Source organism: Rhodamnia argentea, chromosome 10 (genome assembly GCF_020921035.1).
Source record: "Rhodamnia argentea isolate NSW1041297 chromosome 10, ASM2092103v1, whole genome shotgun sequence".
NCBI lineage: Eukaryota > Viridiplantae > Streptophyta > Magnoliopsida > Myrtales > Myrtaceae > Rhodamnia > Rhodamnia argentea.
The window spans coordinates 11,295,402-11,317,385 of record NC_063159.1 but is presented as its reverse complement, the minus strand read 5'-3'; the positions used below and the strand labels follow the sequence as shown (position 1 = coordinate 11,317,385).

General features: G+C 38.9%; 1 protein-coding gene across 1 annotated transcript; it reads left to right on the top strand.

Annotated features, from left to right (window-relative positions):
• The first annotated feature begins 1,530 nt into the window (after positions 1-1,530).
• On the top strand, positions 1,531-20,256 carry LOC115742624 (tripeptidyl-peptidase 2). Its single transcript, XM_030677027.2, has 34 exons — positions 1,531-1,951; positions 2,698-2,776; positions 2,863-2,936; positions 3,502-3,611; positions 3,684-3,764; positions 4,164-4,250; positions 4,334-4,476; positions 4,745-4,895; positions 4,982-5,104; positions 5,249-5,332; positions 6,179-6,366; positions 6,467-6,641; positions 6,758-6,879; positions 6,968-7,047; positions 8,104-8,162; positions 9,311-9,465; positions 10,264-10,442; positions 10,954-11,066; positions 11,136-11,306; positions 12,376-12,504; positions 12,584-12,684; positions 12,768-12,885; positions 13,207-13,286; positions 13,654-13,726; positions 14,285-14,370; positions 14,455-14,506; positions 14,582-14,716; positions 14,800-14,871; positions 16,229-16,321; positions 16,680-16,775; positions 18,036-18,134; positions 18,361-18,453; positions 18,933-19,145; positions 19,802-20,256. Exons 1-34 carry the CDS (start codon positions 1,561-1,563, stop codon positions 19,958-19,960), a joined length of 4,164 nt encoding a protein of 1,387 aa, XP_030532887.1. The 5' UTR covers positions 1,531-1,560; the 3' UTR covers positions 19,961-20,256.
• The last annotated feature ends 1,728 nt before the right edge of the window (positions 20,257-21,984 follow it).

Genomic DNA, 21,984 nt, shown 5'->3' with positions numbered 1-21,984 from the left:
GATAATTTCCTCTCTCAAAGTACGAAACTCGATGCATAAGGTTTCTAGCGGCTATCCTCCCAAGATACAACAAACCTTCTTTTATACTCCGCACCGAATATTAGAAGGAACATGAATAACCTTATGCGTATAACCCAGTGAAGAAGAGAAACTAAAGAAGTGAAAATCCTTTCTTGTGATTTTTTGAGACACGTTTTTTTATTTGCGAGTTCCGAATTTATATCCAAAACAAAAGAGCCGTTAGGAAAGAGCCGTTAGGAAATAGCCGATAAGAAAATCGTAACAAGACCGTTAGTAAATGATTAGAAAACTAGCCGTTAGAAAAACCGTTATATGTCCGTTGGAAATCCGACAATTAGAAAACCATTATAGGACCGTTAGAAAACCAACCGTTGGAAATAATGATGTCTGATCATTACCGTTATAATTATATCAAAACCATTGTAAAGGAATATTTCAAAACTACTGAAATATCTAACAATAACTTCTGATAACCACCGAAAGGAAATTATTCGAAGATAACCGTTGGATCGTTATATCTTATCCGTTCGTGCAGTAAGTTTCGGAAACCACCAAAAGGGAGTTATTTGTTCATTCTAATTTGATAACCGCTATGTGTAATCGCCGGTTGTAAGATTTATAAATACCTCAAATGTGCTCTTTGTAATCCCTTTTCAATTTCGACCAAAAAAAAAATCCTCTTCAATCAATGAATTTCCTTTCCGCAACTTTACATTTCCACAACTTTCAATTCCCGTACTTTAGTCGTAGTTTCGGATACTTCATCGCCGGTTAAATTCCCGCATCGTATCTATCTATCATCTCACTTTGTCGTTGATTAAATTCCGGCAAAGTGTTTTGTGCTTTGTCGTTGATTAAATTCCGGTAAAGTGTTTCGTGTTTTGTCGTCGATTAGATTCCGATAATGTATATTCGTTCTTTGTGATCTGTTAAACCTCATGTCCGGAATTGCCACACAATCCGATCTCTCTTGATAAAAGTCGAAGAATCATTTTCAGTGAAATATATTTCTTCGATGACCCTTTTCGGCGAAATAGTGGCTTAACAAAGAATTTAGAATATTGTTGTCGCATGGGGCATTATTTAGGATTTTCGGTGATAATAACTAGAGCTTTTTTTTACATGGAGTAATTGTAATTTACACAAGTAAAAACTCACCACCTGTTAACGCTGCGGTCCAAGCCCCGCCCAGCCCGTGCGACTGATCGCGCTAGTGACAAAACATGTCCCCCCAAATAGTCGTGTCGGAGAGAAGGGACTGGCTTATGGCGGGTCACCCGGTCTCATGCGGACCCCCCAAAATTACGTCATCCCCCTCATTTAGAAGCGAAAGGGCATAAACGTCATTTCCGGCCTCGCGAGGCCAGACTGAGCAATTTTCACCTAAAACGATAAGTTGACAACCACGCAATCCCAAGCCACACCCGGACCAAGCCCACCATTAAAAAGCCTATCAACGGTGTCGCTCGAAGCCGCCCCCAACCTCTCCGCCACCTGCCTCCGCCGCGCATTTCCCAAAACACCCCTCGCAATTCGACAATGCCCAACAGCTCGGCATTCGCATCGTCTGCGTATAAAATCTCTCTCTCTTCCCACTCCCGTTGCTTGCGTCTCCCCCAAACTCTCTCTGCTCACTCCGTGCTGAGGAGATTCCGCCATCATCACCGGAAAAGAAAAGGCACTCGATTGGAGAGAGAGTGGCGTAGGGATACTGGCAGCGGCAGCGAGAGCAGAGGACTCAGGGCCATGCCTTGCTCTTCAATCAACGCTCCGACTGGCGGTGGCAGTGAGAATGGTTCGCTCCGCAATTTCAAGCTGAACGAGTCCACGTTTTTGGCTTCCCTCATGCCGAAGAAGGAGATTGGCGCCGATCGCTTCGTCGAGGATCACCCGGAGTACGACGGCCGTGGCGTCGTCATCGCTATCTTCGGTACTTGAATCTAACGTTTCTGGATGATTGATTGAAGGAGGTTGGGTCGACTAATGAAGTAGGAACTAGGAATTATTCGTTGCTGGAGACCATCGTGTTATGCTTGGCGCGGTTGTGTTGCCGCTACATGGTTTTAGCTAGTGAAGCTCAGCGACCTTGTCACTGCTGATTTCGATTCCGTTTTTCTATCATAAAGTCGAGGTAATAGTGATAAGCAAATTAAGCTCCGAGAATGAATGCGAATGCGTTTTGCTGTGAGAATAGATTTGACGTCGCGGCTTGTTTATTCAATTAAGTGAATAGCGTTGGAAGCTCGGAAGTGGTTTTCACGTGAACCTGTTGTGGCTGTGGCGGAACTCATGATGGATTCCTTGTATCCAACATACTCATGTTCTCAAGCTGTTCAGCTGGCCGTTGTGGTGGTCTCCTTTTCCTTAACTGCTGAGTATGCATTGGCATTTCATCGTTCAGTTTGATTGATAGACCTTCTTTCCCTTTCTACGCATCTACCGTGTCATCACTGTGATACAAAATAGTTTTAATCTATGTAACTTTTAATCGGTTCCCATGTCCTTGTTGCAGTTTATTTGCTTCACTCTAGCCCATCTATTATTTTTTATTACGTTGCACTAGGAATATGAAAACTCGAATGTATCTTGGTTGGGATCATATCAATGCTGAAGTGCATGTATGATATTATGCTTTTGCATGTGACTCTCTCACTGAATGGGTAGCGGGATTTGCAGATACTGGTGTTGACCCAGCTGCAGCTGGATTGCAAGTCACTTCAGATGGGAAGCCTAAAATCCTAGATGTTCTTGATTGGTATTTAAGAATGTGTTATGTTTAATATTTTCATCGTTGACCTTCCTATTAAGAAAGTGCATGAACACGAGCACTTCTCTCTTCAGCACCGGGAGTGGTGATATTGATACCTCGAATGTGGTTAAGACGGATGCAAATGGGTCCATATGTGGAGCTTCAGGTGATTCCTTGATGCAGCTATGAAATGTTAATACTTCCTTTCGTTTCTTGAAAGTTGGTGTTCTGATCTAAAAATTAATAAATTCTGTTGGGAGAAATGCAGTATGTTCAATGATTTTAGGCTTTTCTTATGTCAGGGAGTTACCCGTGTTACTTGTGGGCCTTCTGAAAACTGGACTTACCTTTCTTTTTGTGGTTTGGGGGTGGGTTAGAGCTGGACGTAGCTTGCTTGCAATGCGATATCTGCAAAAAATTTTCAGATTTGCGGAAAGTATGATTCTTTTCCTTGTAAAGCACTTCCTTGGGTGGACTAGGTCTGTAGAATCGAGTGTCCTTGTTTCATTAAATTCTTGGATGCCGGTTGTCACAGTTGACATTGTCAATTCTTGTGATATGTGGCATTCAATAAAAATTTTGGATCAAAGAGTCTGGTGAGGTTCACATTCGGTATGATTCTTTGTTCTTATTCTAGAGTTTGTTTTGGTTTTTCATCTGGTTTTTCTGCATTTAGATGAATTTACCACAGACCTTAAATCGTGCAATATTGCTGTTTCGTATCTTTTTAGGGGCCTCTCTCACCATAAATACATCCTGGAAAAACCCTTCTGGTGATTGGCATGTGGGTTGTAAGTTAGTCTATGAGCTATTTACGGACACTTTGACATCTCGTTTGAAGGTAACTGTGTTTCTAACTTTTGTAACATTCATCTATCTGTTGACATCTTAGATGAATTTTCCCTCTTTGCAGAAAGAAAGGAAAAAGAAGTGGGATGAGAGAATCCAGGAAGAGATTGCCAATGCTGTAAAGATTGTTGATGAATTTGATCAGGTTGTCTATAATGTTGCTTGAGGAGTATGTGTTATTATATAAGTTATATGTATATCTATATTTAATGCTTGTTTGCGTGTGTTTCCAAGTTATAATAACCCTAGGATACACAATAGCATGATCTTGAAGGGATGATTGCAGATGGAGTGTTTCATCTTCTTTTCTTTTTTTTCCCTAATGCTTGATGGAAAATGTTATTTCTGCTCTTTGTTTCAACTTTTGATACACATGGTTGTTCTGTCTCATATAGTAAGAAAACAGGTGTGCTTCTTAGCGTTCTCTTGGAAGTTATTGGTGTTGTTGATAGGTGCAGGCAATTTTTTTTTTCAGCAAGATGAGTTGGGTTTTCTCTGACTGTATAAACATTGTCTTACATGAGGCATGGCATTTCCTGTGTAGAAACATGGCAAGTTTGAGGATACAGATTTGAAGAAGACAAGAGAAGACCTACAAAATAGAGTTGATCTTTTACGAAAACAAGCTGATGTGAGTTTCGATATTGATGTTTTGTCCTCTCCTATTGTTCTTTTTGTGGGTTGGACTAATCAACTCCCAATGTATGCTTTAAGAGCTATGATGATAGGGGCCCCATTATAGACGCTGTAGTATGGCATGACGGAGAAGTTTGGAGGGTTGCTCTTGATACGCAGAGTCTTGAAGATGACCCAAATATCGGGAAACTTGCTGAGTTTGAACCCCTTACTAACTATAGGTATGAAGGCATCTGGAGTATACCAGGTGGAGTAAAATTTTGTTGTTGCAGATGATGGTCTGATACATAGTTCTGTTTTCTTATGGGAAATACCAAGATAAGTATGAGTCACTGTTAGTAGATCTTAAGAAATAACCAACGCAGTACCTAGAAGCTGAAATTTTTACTCAACCTTTTTCTTGTATGTTGTCCCTCTCTTCTGCTGAATTTCATACGGACAAAGAGACAATTAAGATGATTTCTCCAACTTTCTTCTTGGGACTTACAGGATAGAGCGCAAGTTTGGGATGTTTAGCAAGCTAGATGCCTGTACATTTGTCGTCAATGTGTACGATGATGGGAACATATTAAGCATCGTAACCGACAGCTCCCCTCACGGTACTCATGTTGCTGGTATAGCTACTGCTTTCCATCCAGAGGTACTGTCTTTGGGGTGAAATTTGAACTTCAGTAAATTGCAATTGCTGCAAACTATTTGTCTGTTTAATTGGATACTTGTTGGCAGGAGCCCATGTTGAATGGGGTTGCACCTGGAGCTCAGTTGATCTCTTGTAAAATTGGGGACTCACGATTAGGTTCAATGGAAACTGGAACTGGTCTAATTCGGGCATTAATAGCTGCTGTCGAGGTGAGTAAGGATTAATGTGCGTTTTCTCATACAAAAAGAACTTGGACTATGCACTCTCTTGGTAGGAATTAATGTTTTGGCATGTTGACATGCTTATCATAATTTTTAGAGGATCTTAATGATGTTCACCAACTCTTTCTGCAGCATAAATGTGATCTGATCAACATGAGTTTTGGAGAACCTACATTGCTGCCTGATTATGGACGCTTCGTTGACCTTGCGAATGAAGTATGGTCCTAATATTCATCATTTTCTCAATAGTTTCTTGGATGCAAGTGCACCTCACATTGGTTGAATTTGGTTGATGATATGTAAATCTGTTTTTCCGTATACATTCTTTCATTGGAAAATAAAAGGCTAAATAGAAAAATTCACAAAAGCTACACTGCCACCCCCTGGCTAGTTTTGATTGTAATTGAAATGCCAGCTCTATTTCTATCATGTTCCGACTCTGTTTTTAAGTGTTTCATGGCTTCTTTGGGTATTGAGGTTTGTTTGTAGGTATTAAATGCCCATGCACAATAATTTCTACGAAAGAGGAATTGGCAATGCTCGTCAAATAGAGCAAATAGGATTATGTGCTATTTGTTCATTGCCAACAGTAGAACATAACTCCCTTTTGATTTCCTTTTGGTATTGCCGAGCCACACGTATCATTTTGTATAGTCATGAATATTTCCAAAATCGACATTACCAACAAGAATTACGAGCTCTTGAAAAATCAGATAATAGATTGAGTAATCCTTCAGTTGGAACAATCCTGATTCATAAATAAGTTAAGGGAAGACACATCAACCAACATTTTATGCTCAATAACATAGAAGGATCTTCATTATGCACAAGTAAATCTGTGAGAGCTACATATTCTTCTCAGCATTGCTGATAAAGTTATAGATAAGATAAGGCTTATGGTGGACCAAGGCTACTTATAGTTAGAAAATTGTCTTAAGCTATGTTTGGCACATATTTTGATGTGTAATTATGGAGATGGTGAGGAACATTGACTTTCCAATCCTGCAGTTTTATATGCATATGCCTTTTCACTTATTCGTATGCATCATCATGTGGATATAGGTAATAGATAAGCATCGCCTAATATTTGTCAGTAGTGCTGGCAATAGTGGGCCAGCATTGAGTACGGTGGGAGCACCTGGAGGTACCACTTCGAGCATCATTGGAGTCGGCGCATATGTATCCCCTGCAATGGCTGCTGGCGCACATGCTGTTGTTGAACCTCCCTGCGAAGGACTCGAGTATACTTGGTACTTCTGCTTTACTCTGGCCTTAGACTGTGATGCTTCTTGGGCAAGATGGGGCTGTGTTGTGACATTGGGAACACCCATAATTGCCAATCACATGCAGGTCTAGCAGAGGACCAACAGCTGATGGTGATCTTGGTGTGTGTATAAGTGCCCCTGGTGGGGCTGTTGCACCAGTACCTACTTGGACTCTTCAACGTCGTATGCTGATGAATGGAACATCAATGGCATCTCCATCGGCTTGTGGGGGGGTTGCATTACTCATCAGCGCTATGAAGGTAGTTCCGCTAGAAATGCTTGTGACTTTGAAGAAAAGAGCAGTTCTTATCCATTTTTGACTTCTTAACCTCTTTTCAGTGTCAGACTGAATAAAATGTTCTCTTATGTTTTTCAGTCTGAAGGCATTCCTGTGAGTCCATATACTGTGCGGAAGGCCCTTGAGAATACATGCCTTCCTGTCGGTAGTCTTCCTGAAGACAAATTAACATCTGGACAGGGGCTCATGCAAGTAGACAAGTTAGGTTTTTTCTGGCTTGAGGCTCTTGATTTTACTTACGATGATAGTTCAGAGTTTTAAGCATTGCTCTCAATTGATGGGTTTCAGGGCTTATGAGTACATAAAGCTGTCTCAGAACATTCCGCGTGTTTGGTATCAAGTGAAAATCAGTCAATCTGGAAAATCAAGTAAGTTTTAATTACAGGCCTTTCTCATTTCATTTTGGCAATATAAAATCAAGTGGTTCCCATATTGTTGTGGCATGTGCACTATCAGTATGGCACAGTAAGAGTTCTGAATGTGTTTCCGATGGGCCTTATTTAGGCTAGCTTGCCATTAGTGGTTGATGAGAATCCAGATATTTTGCATAACTGGTACCATTATCCAGTAAATTATGACGCTCAAGTGGAAATCAGCACTAGGTTTTCCATTGCTACTCCTAGAAAAGCGCTGTGGCATCATTGTCATGACTTGCTCGGATGGCATACCTCTTGTGGTTGAGTGAAATTGTGCAACAAGTGACTAATGCCTCTCAGTTACAGAGAATCCAACTCTTTGAAATTCTGTTCCCAATGCTTGAGGTTACAAGGTTCACCATAGATAGTGACTTTCTGTTACATAAAGTTTAAGGGTTCTACGTGTTACAGCTGACAGTTGAGGGAATTATCAAGATGAAAGCCAGATGTTCTGTTAACTGTTCGTGAACAATGTTGACATGTATTAGATCTCTCCAATTAAATGATCATGTCTCCGTATGACCATTGAAAGCTTTGACCAAGTCCCTTCTTTGTTTGTTAGACACTGGTCATGCATTGTTTATCATTTGTTCCTCTAAGTTGATGAGGATAATGAACTAACACTTCTGCTTAATGGGTCTTTTGGAGAAAATGAAGTTCTGGCTGCCTATTAATATGATTGTGGAAGTAGATTTTAATTCCTGTGGTATTTTGTTTGCGAGTCTAAAGATGGTATATTGTTGTAGATTTTGAGACTCTATTAGTCAGATACCTGGTCAGAATTAAGGACACCAGATTCGCCACCTTATTGCATCTTCCTTTTCTATTTATTACTCTTTTCCACCATCCATTCCTGTAAGTTATATAAGCAATTTGTGCTCCTTTGCTCCCTACTTGGATGAGGTTTAGTTTTGTTGCTACTTTTTCTGTAGCTGGTGGTTTTGTGGATTATACTTGCTTTATATATAATTGATCAGGTTGCCAGTATGATGCTTTTTTTGTTTGTAGCTCCTACTTCACGAGGCATTTATCTTAGAGAGGCTAGCTCTTGCGCACGATCTACTGAGGTGAGGTTATGGATAAGCTAAGCACATCCCCTTGTCATGGATTCTTCAAGTTGCTTATGAAAGTCATAGAGTGAATTATATTTTTTTATCCTTGCATTTCATATTGTCCTTATAGGTAGCTTTTTGAATCTTACATACTTTAGTTCGGCGGAGTGAATACTTTAGTTAATCCATAGTGGATGCTTAAGTGTAAAATACCTTCGTTTTTCTTTGTCCTGAACATTTAATTCTTTTGCTTTAGCCACAAAGATTTTTATTGGCCGTAATGCTGTTTGTCATACGTTTGAGCGTTGCTCAATTATGCATGTGATTTAATTCGTAATTTCATGCTTTAAGCTTTCTGGAAACTGATGAGAAAACAAAATGAATGGGAGGAAACCGGTGGCAATTGCAAAGGGGGAAATGTTGACTTTTTTTTTTTAAAATGCTTGGATAGAAGAAAAATGTAGGTTGAGAGAGCGGATGTGAAGTTCAAATTATGCATGTGAAGATGACAAGATTTCCCTTCGAAAAATTTGACAAAAATGTTGCACATTTAACAATGTTTTGGATTTCCTCTCCACGCTCTCCCCACTTGGGGGAGAGTAATTTTCCTCTCACTGTCATTGTATCCATTTTTTTAATTTCTTCAAAACAAGTTAGATTTCTTCTAGAACAGTCTCTCCTTCCCCTCAAATACTAGTTCTAATTTAAGTCCGATTAAGAGTTATATTTTCTGTATGGAAAAGTGGAACGATGTTGTGTAGCTTCCAGGAATGCTTTTAGAAGAAAAAGTTTCTGAATGTTTTCCTGGAGGATGGTAACAGTGCTCTAGAAAATACTTAAGATAATTGTCTCATGTATGTAGTTAAGCTCTTCTGTAGCTTTTGTGCAAGATGTCGGTGGTTCAGTACGTCTAAAGATATAGTTGTGTATAATTCAAAGAGCTACTTCTATGTATTTTCACATAAACCTAGTCTATTTGTTGAATTACTTTCTATTTCATATTTTTTTTCACATTCTTGATGTCTTCAGCATAAGTCTGAAGCTGAGCATGTCTTGTTGAAGATGATGACTGATATGTGATACTTGGTGTTCCTTCATGTCACTTATGTACTTTTCCACTGCGGCTCTCTAATTGCAGTTGTCATTTTTTCTTCTTTTACCAGTGGACTGTGCAAATTGAGCCAAATTTTCATGAAGATGCCAACAATCTAGAAGAGCTGGTCCCCTTTGAGGAGTGTATTGAGTTACACTCAACAGAGAAGGCTGTTGTAAGGCCTCCGGAGTATCTATTGCTTACTCACAATGGCCGTAGCTTCAAGTCAGTAAGCATTACTTTGTTGTATCCTCGATGAAATCACTCTAGTACATTGAAGTTTAATAATTACAATTTTTTTGCCTTTTCAATTCATGCTTTCAGTGCAATTGCTGATATTTTCACTAGAACTCAGTCAATCAATTTGAATAATTGAGAAGGAACACTATAAACTTATATGTGGTATGCATGCAGAACACTGATGTGCCAAAGTAAAAGTTGTCATGGCAACTATTATTAGTGAATAGTAGACTTGGGTTTTTCTTCAAGGAATTGCCTCCTTTTTCCTCTTCCTTATTCTTTTGTAGATATGTTCATGTCTAGATTGAGTTAACTGGTTGTGCTCTCCAAGTTTAACTGACCTTTAAGCAGATCATGAAACTAGCCTTGGTCTATCTTTAATGCTTTGTTTGGGAGAGAGGAAAAGAGGAACAGAATAATATGGCGAAGAAAAACATATTGGGAAGATGTTACTTTTCCTGTTTGTGAAAGAAAGGAAATTTTTTTGTCTTCAGCCTCGATAAAGTCCTCTCTAAATCCACGGGTTTTTTTTTTTTGGGTGGCGAGTGGAGAGAAAATGGTGTTGATTATATTTCCATTTCCTTTGAGTCAAGGAAAGCTAGCTCGAAGCTGAGTAGATATTACAGTTTACTCAAGCTTGTGTAGGAGGTAAGTTTAATGCTATCCAATCATCTGCGCTGTAACTCTCCAAGCAGGTTACTACACACTTGGGGAAAATATTACTTGCTAATTTTGTATCTTAGCGGAAGTTACTATAATGTAGAGCTGCTCTTCCTTTTTCAGCATTGTTGTGGATCCATGCAATCTTTCTAGTGGACTTCATTATTATGAAGTTTATGGAGTTGATTGCAAATCGCCATGGCGCGGTCCTCTTTTCAGAATACCAGTTACTATAACAAAGCCTGCAGTCGTAGTGAGCCGGCCTCCTGTTGTCACGTATTCAAAGATGTCATTTCAGCCAGGTTATACATAGTCTTCATTCAAACATCAATCTGTCTTCATATACAGCAGTACTGACTTACATGATTAGTATAAAATGAGGGCTAGGATTTTCTTTTCCACTTTAAATTGCGAAAAGTTAAGTGTATATTTGAGAAACTTGGTCACGTCTTCTGAAACTGTGCATAGCCACTTGATCATGATAAACTGTGTCAGATGAAGCAATAGCGTAATCTAGAGTTTTCATCACTCTCTTCTTTTACCTGAAAGATCTAGTTAACTTTCATTTGTTATTTTTGTACATAACACCATTAGATTGCTTGAGCATTCAAGATGCTGTAGTCTGACATGAGTGGCCCACTGAAATGGGAAAGCAGAGTCATATACTACAAAGAAGGAAAAAGACTTTCGAAACAAATCTAGGTCATGATAGAATGCTTTTCCAATCTTTCTCGGTCTTCAATGCAACTTAATAGGATGTTTGATTGTGAATTCCTTTTTTTTGTTTTTGTTTTATGCTTTATGCTTTAACAGGTCACATTGAACGGAGATACATCGAGGTGCCATTTGGTGCTACTTGGGTTGAGGCTACTATGCGAACATCTGAGTTTGACACAACCCGGAGATTTTTTGTTGACACGGTTCAGGTACAACATTCGCCGAGTACTTTAATAATCAGTTATGAAGAACTGCTTTGACTCTTTTTCTATATGCAGCTTTGCCCCTTGCAAAGGCCCATCAAATGGGAGAGCGTGGTAACGTTTTCTTCACCAGCTGCCAAAAGCTTTTCCTTCCCTGTGGTTGGTGGTCACACTATGGAATTAGCAGTAGCTCAGTTTTGGTCTAGTGGAATTGGGAGCAATGAAGCTACTTTAGTGGATTTTGAGGTAGCATATGTATTTCGATGTAACATTGTCATGCTTCATCTACTTGTGTTGCTTTTAATGAATCGATAAAGGAGCTATGAAGCTACTTTTATGGATTTGGAGGTAATATATTTGTTTAAATGTAACATTGTCATGCTTCATCTGCTTGTGTTGCTTTCTATGCATTGATAAACATTCATATGCGAGCTATTGTCAGTGTCATACAAGGAGGTATACAGAGTCTTATTTTCTGTCAATTTCTGGGTGGCATTACTCTGATGCATAATGTTAAGAGTAATTAAATATCAAACCACGCCTTCATATAATAGTTTAAGCTTTTAGAACAGTTGGTAGTGGTTTCATAAAATCTCACTTGGTATCAGAGCAGAAGGTCCCGAGTTCAAATTTTTCTAAACCCCATTTGCCTCCCCGGTTAAATTATTTGACGCTTAGTACTTGGCAAAAAGACCAGACTAAGCGTGAGGGGGAGTGTTAAAGTAAATAAATATTAAACGACAACTTCATCCGATGGCTTAAGCTTTTACAATGGTTGGTAGTGATCCCATAAAGTCTCACACATCAAACATTCTATGTTCTAGTCTGTAATTGACTTTTATAATCCAGTTATAACCTTTTCCTTTGTCTCGTTCCTTTGGTTTGTCAAGACTGGAGAGTTCCATTTGTATAGGCTATTATCACTTATTGTTATATTTTTCTGCCTTATGTTTTTGAGGACATGGCCAATTCGGTCTGTTTCCGAAATTAGCGTTTGTAGTGTGATTGCCCTCTTAATACCAGCAGGAGCTCACACTTTAAAGGTAGCACCGATCTTGTGATTATTCCTTCTTTTCCTTCTTTGTTTTCTTCCTTTTTGGGGTTTGGAATAGGGATGGTGATTGGGGCAACTCCACTTGATGGATGGCCCCTGATGAGCATGCTTGTGAACAAACAGTTTGCTGTCGCAAATTGGTGCTACTAAAGATGTGTGATCAATGTGAAGGATAAAAATTTCTGTAGAACTATGTTATGAACTTTTGCATAAGAAAAGGCACCTTTTGGAGATTCTAACGTGGACCATGCTTATTCCAAGATGGTGTTCCATGGGATTGACATCAACAAAGAGGAAGTGATACTCGATGGTAGTGAGGCACCAGTTCGAATAGATGCTGAGGCTCTGCTTGCATCAGAGAAACTTGCTCCTGTTGCCACCCTCAATAAGGTAAAGCACATTATGCTTATTCCAGAAATCATAAGCAAGTGTTTCTGAAATCAGTTTTCTTGATCTTCTGTCTTTGCAGATGAGGGTTCCATATCGACCTGTTGAGGCAAAACTTTGTGCTCTCCCATCAGCTCGAGACAAACTACCCTCAGGGAAACAGATATTGGCTATGACATTGACGTTAGTGGAGCTTCACAATTTGTTGTCAAGCTTAACTTGCTGAGCTGTTCTTTTGAGTTGATCATCTGAAGTTTCTTGTGCAGTTACAAATTCAAATTGGAAGACGGAGCAGAACTAAAACCTTATATTCCTTTACTCAACAATCGAATATATGACACCAAGTTCGAGTCACAGTTCTATATGATATGGGATGTGAACAAGGTACTATATCACTTGATTTTTCCTTTGTATGATGGTGCGGAATCCTTTCAATTGAAAGATATTGACCGCACTTAACCATTTATGAACCACCAAAAAAAAAAGGGGTAAAGAGATACTATATCTCATAACCAAGACAAAATCCGTTCTTTGCAATGCCGAAGCGAGCATTTTATTCGTTTTAGTATGACATCACAACTTTACTAACCTTTAGGTTCGGTTTCACATTTTGGGTTGCATCATTTTGGTTGGGTAAAAAATTATGCTTCCAGTTTGTATCATGACATGCTCTGCTTTCAACATCTTTTTTTGTTTCCTATGTAGCGTGTACATGCCATGGGTGATGTATACCCAAAATCTTCAAAGCTGCCGAAGGGTGAATACACTTTACAGTTGTATCTAAGGTGCAGTTCATTTCTTGGGTTGTAACTGTGGCATGCATCTACCCCCCACCCTCTCTCTCTCTCTCTCTCTCCCACGTATGCATGCTTTAGATTAACATGGTCACATGTTATGTTGAATAGAAGACACTATTTTGCTATCAATTTTAGGTTCATTTAAAATCTTTTGTATTGCGTGAAATGAAGCATCCTTGAAAGGAAAACATGTTGCAAAGATCGTGGAAAGTTATGACCCATCATCTACTTTATGGGAAATATAGATTGTTGTGACAAGAAAAGTTTTGCCTTGATAAAAATCATATAGATCCATGCTATAGAAAAAGTGATTAGATAAAATAGCTATATTCTCATAACATTTTTTGGCTTTCAGGCATGACAATGTGCAATATTTGGAAAAAATGAAGCACTTGGTGCTGTTCATTGAGAGAAATCTAGAGGAAAAGGTATCTTTCTGTCCAACTAGTGAATTAGACCTGCGTTTTGCGTGGAAAAGATCTTTATCGAAATAAAATAAGGATATACGACTGTGACACAGATGTCATGCGAATATGATTAAGAATCACATGTTTTAGATGGCTTGAAATCCTTTAGTGTTTTTCGTAAAGCCTGTTGCATCAGTGATTTTCGGGTTACATAGGCTGAACTCATACTTTTATCATTTATGAGCAAGATTATATTTCAGATCAGGTCGTGATTCTGTGTCATGACATGTCGGAAATTACTACCCCTAGCACCATATAAAAGTTAAAGGTAGGTGCATAAATATTGATGTTCCTCTTTTTATGTCGAAATGATTAGTATGAACTCAAATGATTGCCAGTAATTCACTGCCAATTATTATTTGCCATGGTACATGCCAGTTGTTTGTTTGGCACCATTGCTGCCATCCTCTTTAGGTGTTCTCTTTTTCAAGTAATAAGCAATCTAGTGATCCATAGTTGTTGAAGAAGCTCAATGGTTTTTAACCTCATTATTTGTGTTTCCGATTTCCTTGAGTCCAGGATATCATGCGATTGAGCTTTTTCTCTCAACCAGATGGTCCTGTAATGGGAAATGGTTCTTTTAACTCTTCAGATTTAATTCCTGGGTAGGTTTTACTCTGTCATGGTTAATTTATATCACCGTTCCCTCTCCTCCTACTACAGCCTTTGATATGTATATCATTATGTAGGAAGAAGGAAGCCATCTATTTGGGCCCACCGACCAAGGACAAGCTCCCAAAGGTATTAATGTTTGGACCAGCATTCTGGTGCTTCTTCAATTAATGTTTCTTAATACTGGTCATGGAATTATTGCAGTACTCTCAACCTGGGTCTGTATTGGTCGGAGCAATATCTTATGGAAAGGTATCAAATGGTGGTCAAGATATTGGAAAGAGTCCCACAATGAACCCTGCATCCTACGAAATCTCTTACATTGTGCCACCCAATAAGGTTGCTCACGACCATCCCAACTTTTGCTTCTTTTTTGATGCTTTTACTGAAGTTTAACCTTTAATTGTCTCCACGTTTGGAAGGTTGAAGAAGAGAAGGGGAAAGTTTCTTCATCAAGGTGCACTAAATCTGTCTCTGAACGTCTACAGGAAGAGGTACTCGGCGATTGTGCTATTGTGGTTATTTTTTGGGGGGAGCAACTTTCGCTTATGTATATTTTCCATACATGCCTCTAGGAAGCACTTGCAGTGTCATACGTGGGTAAATGCTTGTGTTTGCAAAACGACAGATCTGTGTTACATACACGCTAATAATCTAAATTGTTACATATACAGAGGCATCTATCTGGTATAATTTTATATCTGTGCCCATATTTTAGAGCCGACTTCTGATTTTTATGGACTTATATCCACATACGCTGGGGTTCTGAGGAAAAATTGATGCTGGCATCTTTTTCTATCAGATGACGACAAAAAATATACGGAAAATGATCTAGCCTTACTATGTTCTGTATTTGATTCATGTAATTGACTTTCTTATGGGTCAGTACCTTTCTTTACATCATGCTAGAAATATCCAGGATTTCCTGCGGCAGATGCCACTCATTTGACAAGCAATGAAGGGAATGTGAAAAAATATGAGGGGCAATAAGGCTTTTTTTGCTGTTGCCAAATATAACTGCTTGACTAGAATCGTTCGTTAAGTGGAACATGCCTGCTACAACTGGCATTTTTGAGAGAAGGATAGTTTGATGTGCTTTTTCACAGGAAAGAGCCTATTCTTAGCGTATAATGTTATGGGCCCCAGTTGAAAAGCAAAAGAGCTCTTATAATCTCTTGCAAAGTTCAAAGTCATGCTTGCACCAATTTAAATAATTTCCAATGGAATTCACTAATGTCATAGAGTCACATAAATGTAACATGCTGGTGTCATTTTGCACAGTTTCTATTTGAAATTCCGGGCTTTTTTGTTTTAACTATTAAGAGACCCGGCAACCTTTTTTTGGGTAAAAACTTCTGCTTTGAAAGTATTGGGACTTTAACCTTATTTATCGTGGTACCCAGGTACTAGAATGAACTCATTGGTTTGCTTATTTATTGTGCAATTTTTTTTGGGAGTCTTATATGGTGAAATTGGAAGCCACCGATTAAGTGGACACGTTCAACTCTTTAGTTTTCTAATCATATATCCGATAATGGAATGTAGACAAATAATAAAATGTTCTTTCGAGAAAATTTCTCCTTATGATGTCTAAATGGGCACGTGGCTTTTGACATTGAGAATAATGTTCTTATCTAAAATGAAATTGCTTTACACGAAGAATCTTTTAATAGTAAAATAACTTGATTAATGATGGTCATATTGGTCAAGAATAACCAGAACCAAAATACATTCGCTGCTCAGATATTCTTTAGTTTGTTGTTCAGATCTAGGACGCAGACTTCATTTAGAGTTACCTGTTTGTTATAGTCTATTGGGTGGCTGTTTACAACGTGTTTTGTTATCAATCAGGTTCGAGATGCAAAGATAAAGTTTCTGGGAACTCTGAAACAAGGGAATGATGAAGAGAAGTTGGAGTGGAAGGAATTAGTTACTCAATTAAAGGTGATGTTCCTTATGTGTAGTTGGAGGGGAAGTACATCTTTTGCTGTTGTTACATAATTGCATCCGAGATGGCTCTCTTACTACATGCTGCAGGATGTTTATGATGGCATTGATTTCTCCTCATATATGCAATGACGTGGAGAAGTATTTTGCAAAAATCTAAATTAAGAAATGCTATCACATCGGATAGAAAAAGGTACACTAATTTAACATAAACAAACAGGAGGGCATGTTTAGTGGTAATGTGACGTAATAACTGGATCAAAAAGCACTCTGAAGTACACTGTTTTCGGTCGAATCTTTACATACATCATGTATGGTTCTTGACATTAATTTCTCGTGGCCTGTATTTTGGCAGTTGGAGTACCCAAAACACACACCACTTCTTGCCAAGATCTTGGAATATCTGCTGGCTCAGAGTGATGTCAAGGACAAAATCCTCCACTACAAGAAGGTAATTAGCATTCTAAGTCTTTATAAACAAATTGAAGGGGGAAATATTCGGGTCGGTGTTATATGATACAGAAGCACTGTTGTATCCATATGCTGCTGTCACTTGAAAACATAATAGGATATTAGTTACCAATAATGAGTTTTCTCAGTTAGAGGATTCGACCTCCTGCAACTCCAAGGGAACAGTGTGATGATACTTGAGCTTGAAGATTCCCTAGCCACAAGAATTACTCTTGTACTTTTCCAATTATTCTTGTCTGGAAAAGTATTTTACTTCAATGTTTGCGAACTTATGCAAGCCCATGGGAAATAAGGACTCAATATCTTTATCGTCCATTTAGGGATTTGAAGCCCTTGACCTATCATAAATGGCTCGTTTTCTACTCGAACACAGAAGTAGACATCCACATAATTATTGTCTTTGAATTTAACAATTATTTTGTCGCTTTATGTTATTCTGACTGAGTCTGCAGAACATAGAATGGGAGAGATGCTAGGTGTGGCTTTTTAGTCGTTTTCTCATTTTTTTCGGCCGGGGAGTGCTTTTAATTCTCTTTTGGTCACTTCAGTCCTGTTGGGAATCTTACCATCTCGTGGGATTAGGGTAGGCGAGTGGGCTTTCCATTCACTTTCCTTTCTATTTGACTTATTAGAAGAATTGAGGACTTTGGACTGTGGATTCTTTGTCTCAAAAGGATTGGGCCACCCCTTAATATGCATCCTTCCAAAGCCTATCTCCAAGAGTTTTGATATTGTCTGTCAAAATTCCTTAAAAAAGGCTAATTGATAACTGGTGATGATCTCGCTAATTTATGCATAAGCTTGCCAAATTCTCATTGAAAAGTGAAGATCAAGAGGGCCATAGAGGAGCAACGAATGATCAATACATTCGTGGACAATATAAAGCCAGTGTCTACTTGTCAAAAAAATTAAGCCAGTTTCAGACAGGCAGACTGGAAACTGAAGGGCTTATTCAAGACTTTCTAACCAAGGGGCCAACACCTCCATGCTGAGGCAAAGGTTTATTTTCCGAACACTAATTGGTGCCTCATTTCTGCACATTGAACTCTGATGGGGGGTATCTGCATGTAAGCTGGGTAAATCTGGAAGTCCAATCAGTAGGATTTCCTTGAGCACCATTTTGTGCTTTATGTTCTATTTTCCTTCACTGATCATGCTGTAAACTATATTTTTGTTCTTAGAAGAATACGAAGAGAGGAATGAGTTTACTTACCGTACATGCGTTTATGGCGCTTTGCAGATCATTGATGCAGCCGATGAAGTTATTAATAGCATTGACAGAGAAGAGTTAGCAAAATATTTTGCGTTCAAAAGTGATCCAGATGATGAGGATGCAGAGGTTTGTATCTATCGTACCATGAAGCCACTTCAACTTATCTAGAAAAAATTCAATGTAACTGCTTGGAAGAAGCATCAAGCCCACCCTTATAAGCTCTCGATGGGTTTTGAACCCTTTATTGTTACACTAACAAATTATGATGCCCCATCTTCTCATTCTCTATAGCTCATGGATTTCTGATTCCGAAGGATGAGATATTTTTGTTAACTTGTTTCTTTCTGCATAGAATATAAAGAAGAAGATGGAGACTACACGCGATCAATTTGCCGAAGCTCTTTACCAGAAGGGGTTAGCAGTAGCAGAAATTGAGTTTATCAGTGTAAGGATGACTGAAACTGTTCCTGTGAATAACATCAGTGGCATGACATACATATATGTCTTTAAGCTTTACGCGCTAATGCTGTCCTCCATATTATTTATGTGCAGTCCTAATATCAAATTCTGGTTATATCAACAATCTCTTCGATATCCATCTCCCTATGACATATCAATAGCTAGGCTAGATTCTTTGGTAATCATGAAGTATGTGAATTGAGATGGCACTGCAAATGTGTGCTGCATTACTTGTTTTACACGAAGTGTCCTTCCCAGTCAAAATGTTTCTGACTGACACTATCTGTGCACGGTTAAGCACTAGGGTTCCCAATGCCGGCATGCTGTCAAAGGTGTCACCTTTCCTCCAACGTGAAATTATTAATCTTCAGAATCTGTTGAATGCATCATGGTGATAAACCAATTACATAGCTTTGTGCAATTCAAAATTACATATCACTTGCTCTCTCTCCGCTTAATTTTCAGGAAGAGAAGGCTTCAGCGAAAGCTACAATTGAAGGCTCACCAGATGTGGCTGCAAGTGGTGATGAACCTGTTCAAAGGCCTGGTGTCCCACCCAATCTCTTTGAAGAGGTTTTTGGGGAATTGAAGAAATGGGTTGATGTGAAGTCCTCAAAATACGCTACTCTCTTGGTCATTCGGGAGAAACGTTGTGGAAGGCTGGGAACAGCGCTGAAGGTACTTTGTTTAGTGGCACTAACAACGAATGATAGAAGTTTGATTTGTAGTTTTTTCCCAGTTGAGCTGCTTCTTATTTTGTTATAATTTCTTCTTTAGCATGTAGAAAATGCGGGCATTGAAAATGGTATCCCCTGCAATAGTAGCACTAGTCCTCGTACTGTGTTCTTCAAACAATTTTTTCTTCAAACCTTCTTTCAATTCTCACTCTCGCTAACAAGGTCATGCTGTCTATTTGACTAACCTCAAGTTATGTTCTCATGTATGCATACAAGTGTACTTGTGCACCCGTACAATGTAGTTATGAAAGAGTTCGCTTTAATATTCTCATGTCTTGGATGTTTCGATATCAACTTTCTTGTATATACGTGTTTTGATTTTAGTTTTATGGAAAGGAACTCTGACAAGTTTACTTTTTCCTTCCTTTCTTTTTGACCACAGAGCTGCTAACAAGCTTGTTTTTCTGTCTTCTCTACCTACCTTTCATTGAAAATGGCATTTCGGCTGACTTAAAATATTTGTTATTTCCAGTTTGCGACCTCTTCTTGGGGAGTTAATCTGTGATTGAAATATTGCCTTGTGAGATCTCAACGTGAGGAACATATTTTAAGCTATGTGTGCGCATTTTTACATGCTCTAAATGAACTTTGGTTTAGGTACTGAATGATATGATTCAAGAAGATGGTGACCCTCCGAAGAAGAAGCTGTTTGAACTAAAGCTCACTTTGCTCGAGGAGATTGGATGGAGTCACCTGCTAAAGTATGAGAGAGAATGGATGCATGTACGATTCCCAGCGTGCTTGCCATTGTTTTGAGGATGCTTTAATTGTACGTATTCCGCGGGGAATAGCCAATAAAGTGTGTAATCCACAAGCTGGGTGCATGTACGATTCCCGTTTACATTCTTTTCAAAGACTACAAATCTATGCTACAGTTTTTTTCTGCACTGTTGGGCTACGCAAATCGATCGGTGTTTGTATCTTGAAAGATAGTATATTTCCAAAGGGTATTAAGTTGGAATTCTCTGTGAGCGTGCAGTTTAACGTTACAAGAGTCTTTGTTTTCGTTTGCTTGGGTTGAGGTGTTCTCCCAGAGAATGGGTCTTTCCTCATTGTTATGGGCTCTTCGTTTATCATGCCTACATGCTCCCAAATTGCCCATCCAATCACAAGCGCTTTACATTATCAAGTTGCCTCGACACTTGGTTCCCACCGTCGACATTAACTAGGGCTATTGAATTATATTTTGCTGGTCGAGCGTTAGGTATAGCATAACTAAGATAGGTTTTGCGTATCATCTGCCATTCGTGAAGGTCAGTCTGTCCTTCCTATCATGCCAGAATGTACTACCACGGGGGTCATTTATTGCCATTAAAGAGAACATTCAAGGATACATAGACTCTCTTGGATTTCACGTCATAGCATCTATACCCGCATCTTGAGATGGGAATTTGCAATAAATTGCTTTCTGCGATATAACCTTAGAAGGTTGTGCTCAAGTGAATTTCAAGCTTGAAAATTCAATGGATCTCTATGATTCTGTCATTTTCTGTTGGGGGATGTCATTTTTCAAAATTCATAAATCTCAATGATTCCATCAAATTCTATTGGGGATGTCATTTTTTTCGAACATGAAAATAAAAAATAAAATAAAATAAAATAAACTTACCGAGACTAACCCAAATTTGACAAGCCAGTTTTTACTATAAGACGACTTTAGAAGTTTATACTCTTTCACTCGTGATTGTTTCTTTTGTGCGTGGTCAATATCCACCCATGGGGCGTTGCCTTCTATTGCAACCTCTTAGGGGGTTGCACTGCACTCATGGGAATGTCAAGCTTGAAAATTCGTGAATCTCAACGATTCCGTCAAATTCTATTGAGGAATGTCATTTCTCTTGCAACATAAAAAAAAAAAAAAAACAACAACTTATCGAGTCATATCCAAATTTTACACGACCCTTTTTACTGACGACTTCAGAATTTTCTACTCTTTTATCCGTGACTGTTTCTTTTTGTGTTTGGAAGGCCTTCCACAGCAACTAGTGGGGGACATTACGTCTGCTCCGTTTCGGATTTGGTGCAGCTAAATACGATTGAACACACAATTGAAGTCCCAAAATGATCGCCCTATATATGTGTGTGTGTCTTAATGCATTGTCATAACTTCATATTTTACGAGCGATGCTTAGTCGACAAAATAAACTCAAGTCACACACAAGAAATGGCCTTTCTTGTCCGAAGAGGTTGCTCGATTGTTTGCCAAGGAACATACTAGTTGTTTGTTTGGCACCATTGCCACCATCCTCTTTAGGTGTATTCTCTTTAGAATAAGCAATCTAGTAACCTCTTTATTTATATTTCCGATATCCTTGAGTCCAGGATGTCATGCGATTGAGCTTTTTCTCTCAACCAGAGATGGCCCTGTACTGGGAAATGGTTCTTATGACTCTTCAGTTTTAATTCCTGGTTAGGTTTAATCCGTTGTGGTTAATTTATATTTCACGGTTCCGTCTCCTCCTACCACAGCCTTTGATATTTACATTGTTATGTTGGAAGAAGGAAGCCATCTACTGGGGCTCACCGACCAAGGACAAGCTCTCAAAGGTATTGCATTCTGGTGCTTCTTCTTCAATTAATGTTTCTTAATGCTGGTCATGGAACTATCGCAGAATTCTCAACCTGGGTCTGTGTCGGTCGGAGCAATATCTTATGGAAAGTTATCAAAGGCTGGTCAAGAATTCTCAACCTATGTCCGTCGTATAGTTAATGTATGTATGCTCCGTCGATGCATTGTCATAACTTCATATTTTACGAGCGACGCTTACTCATCAAAATAA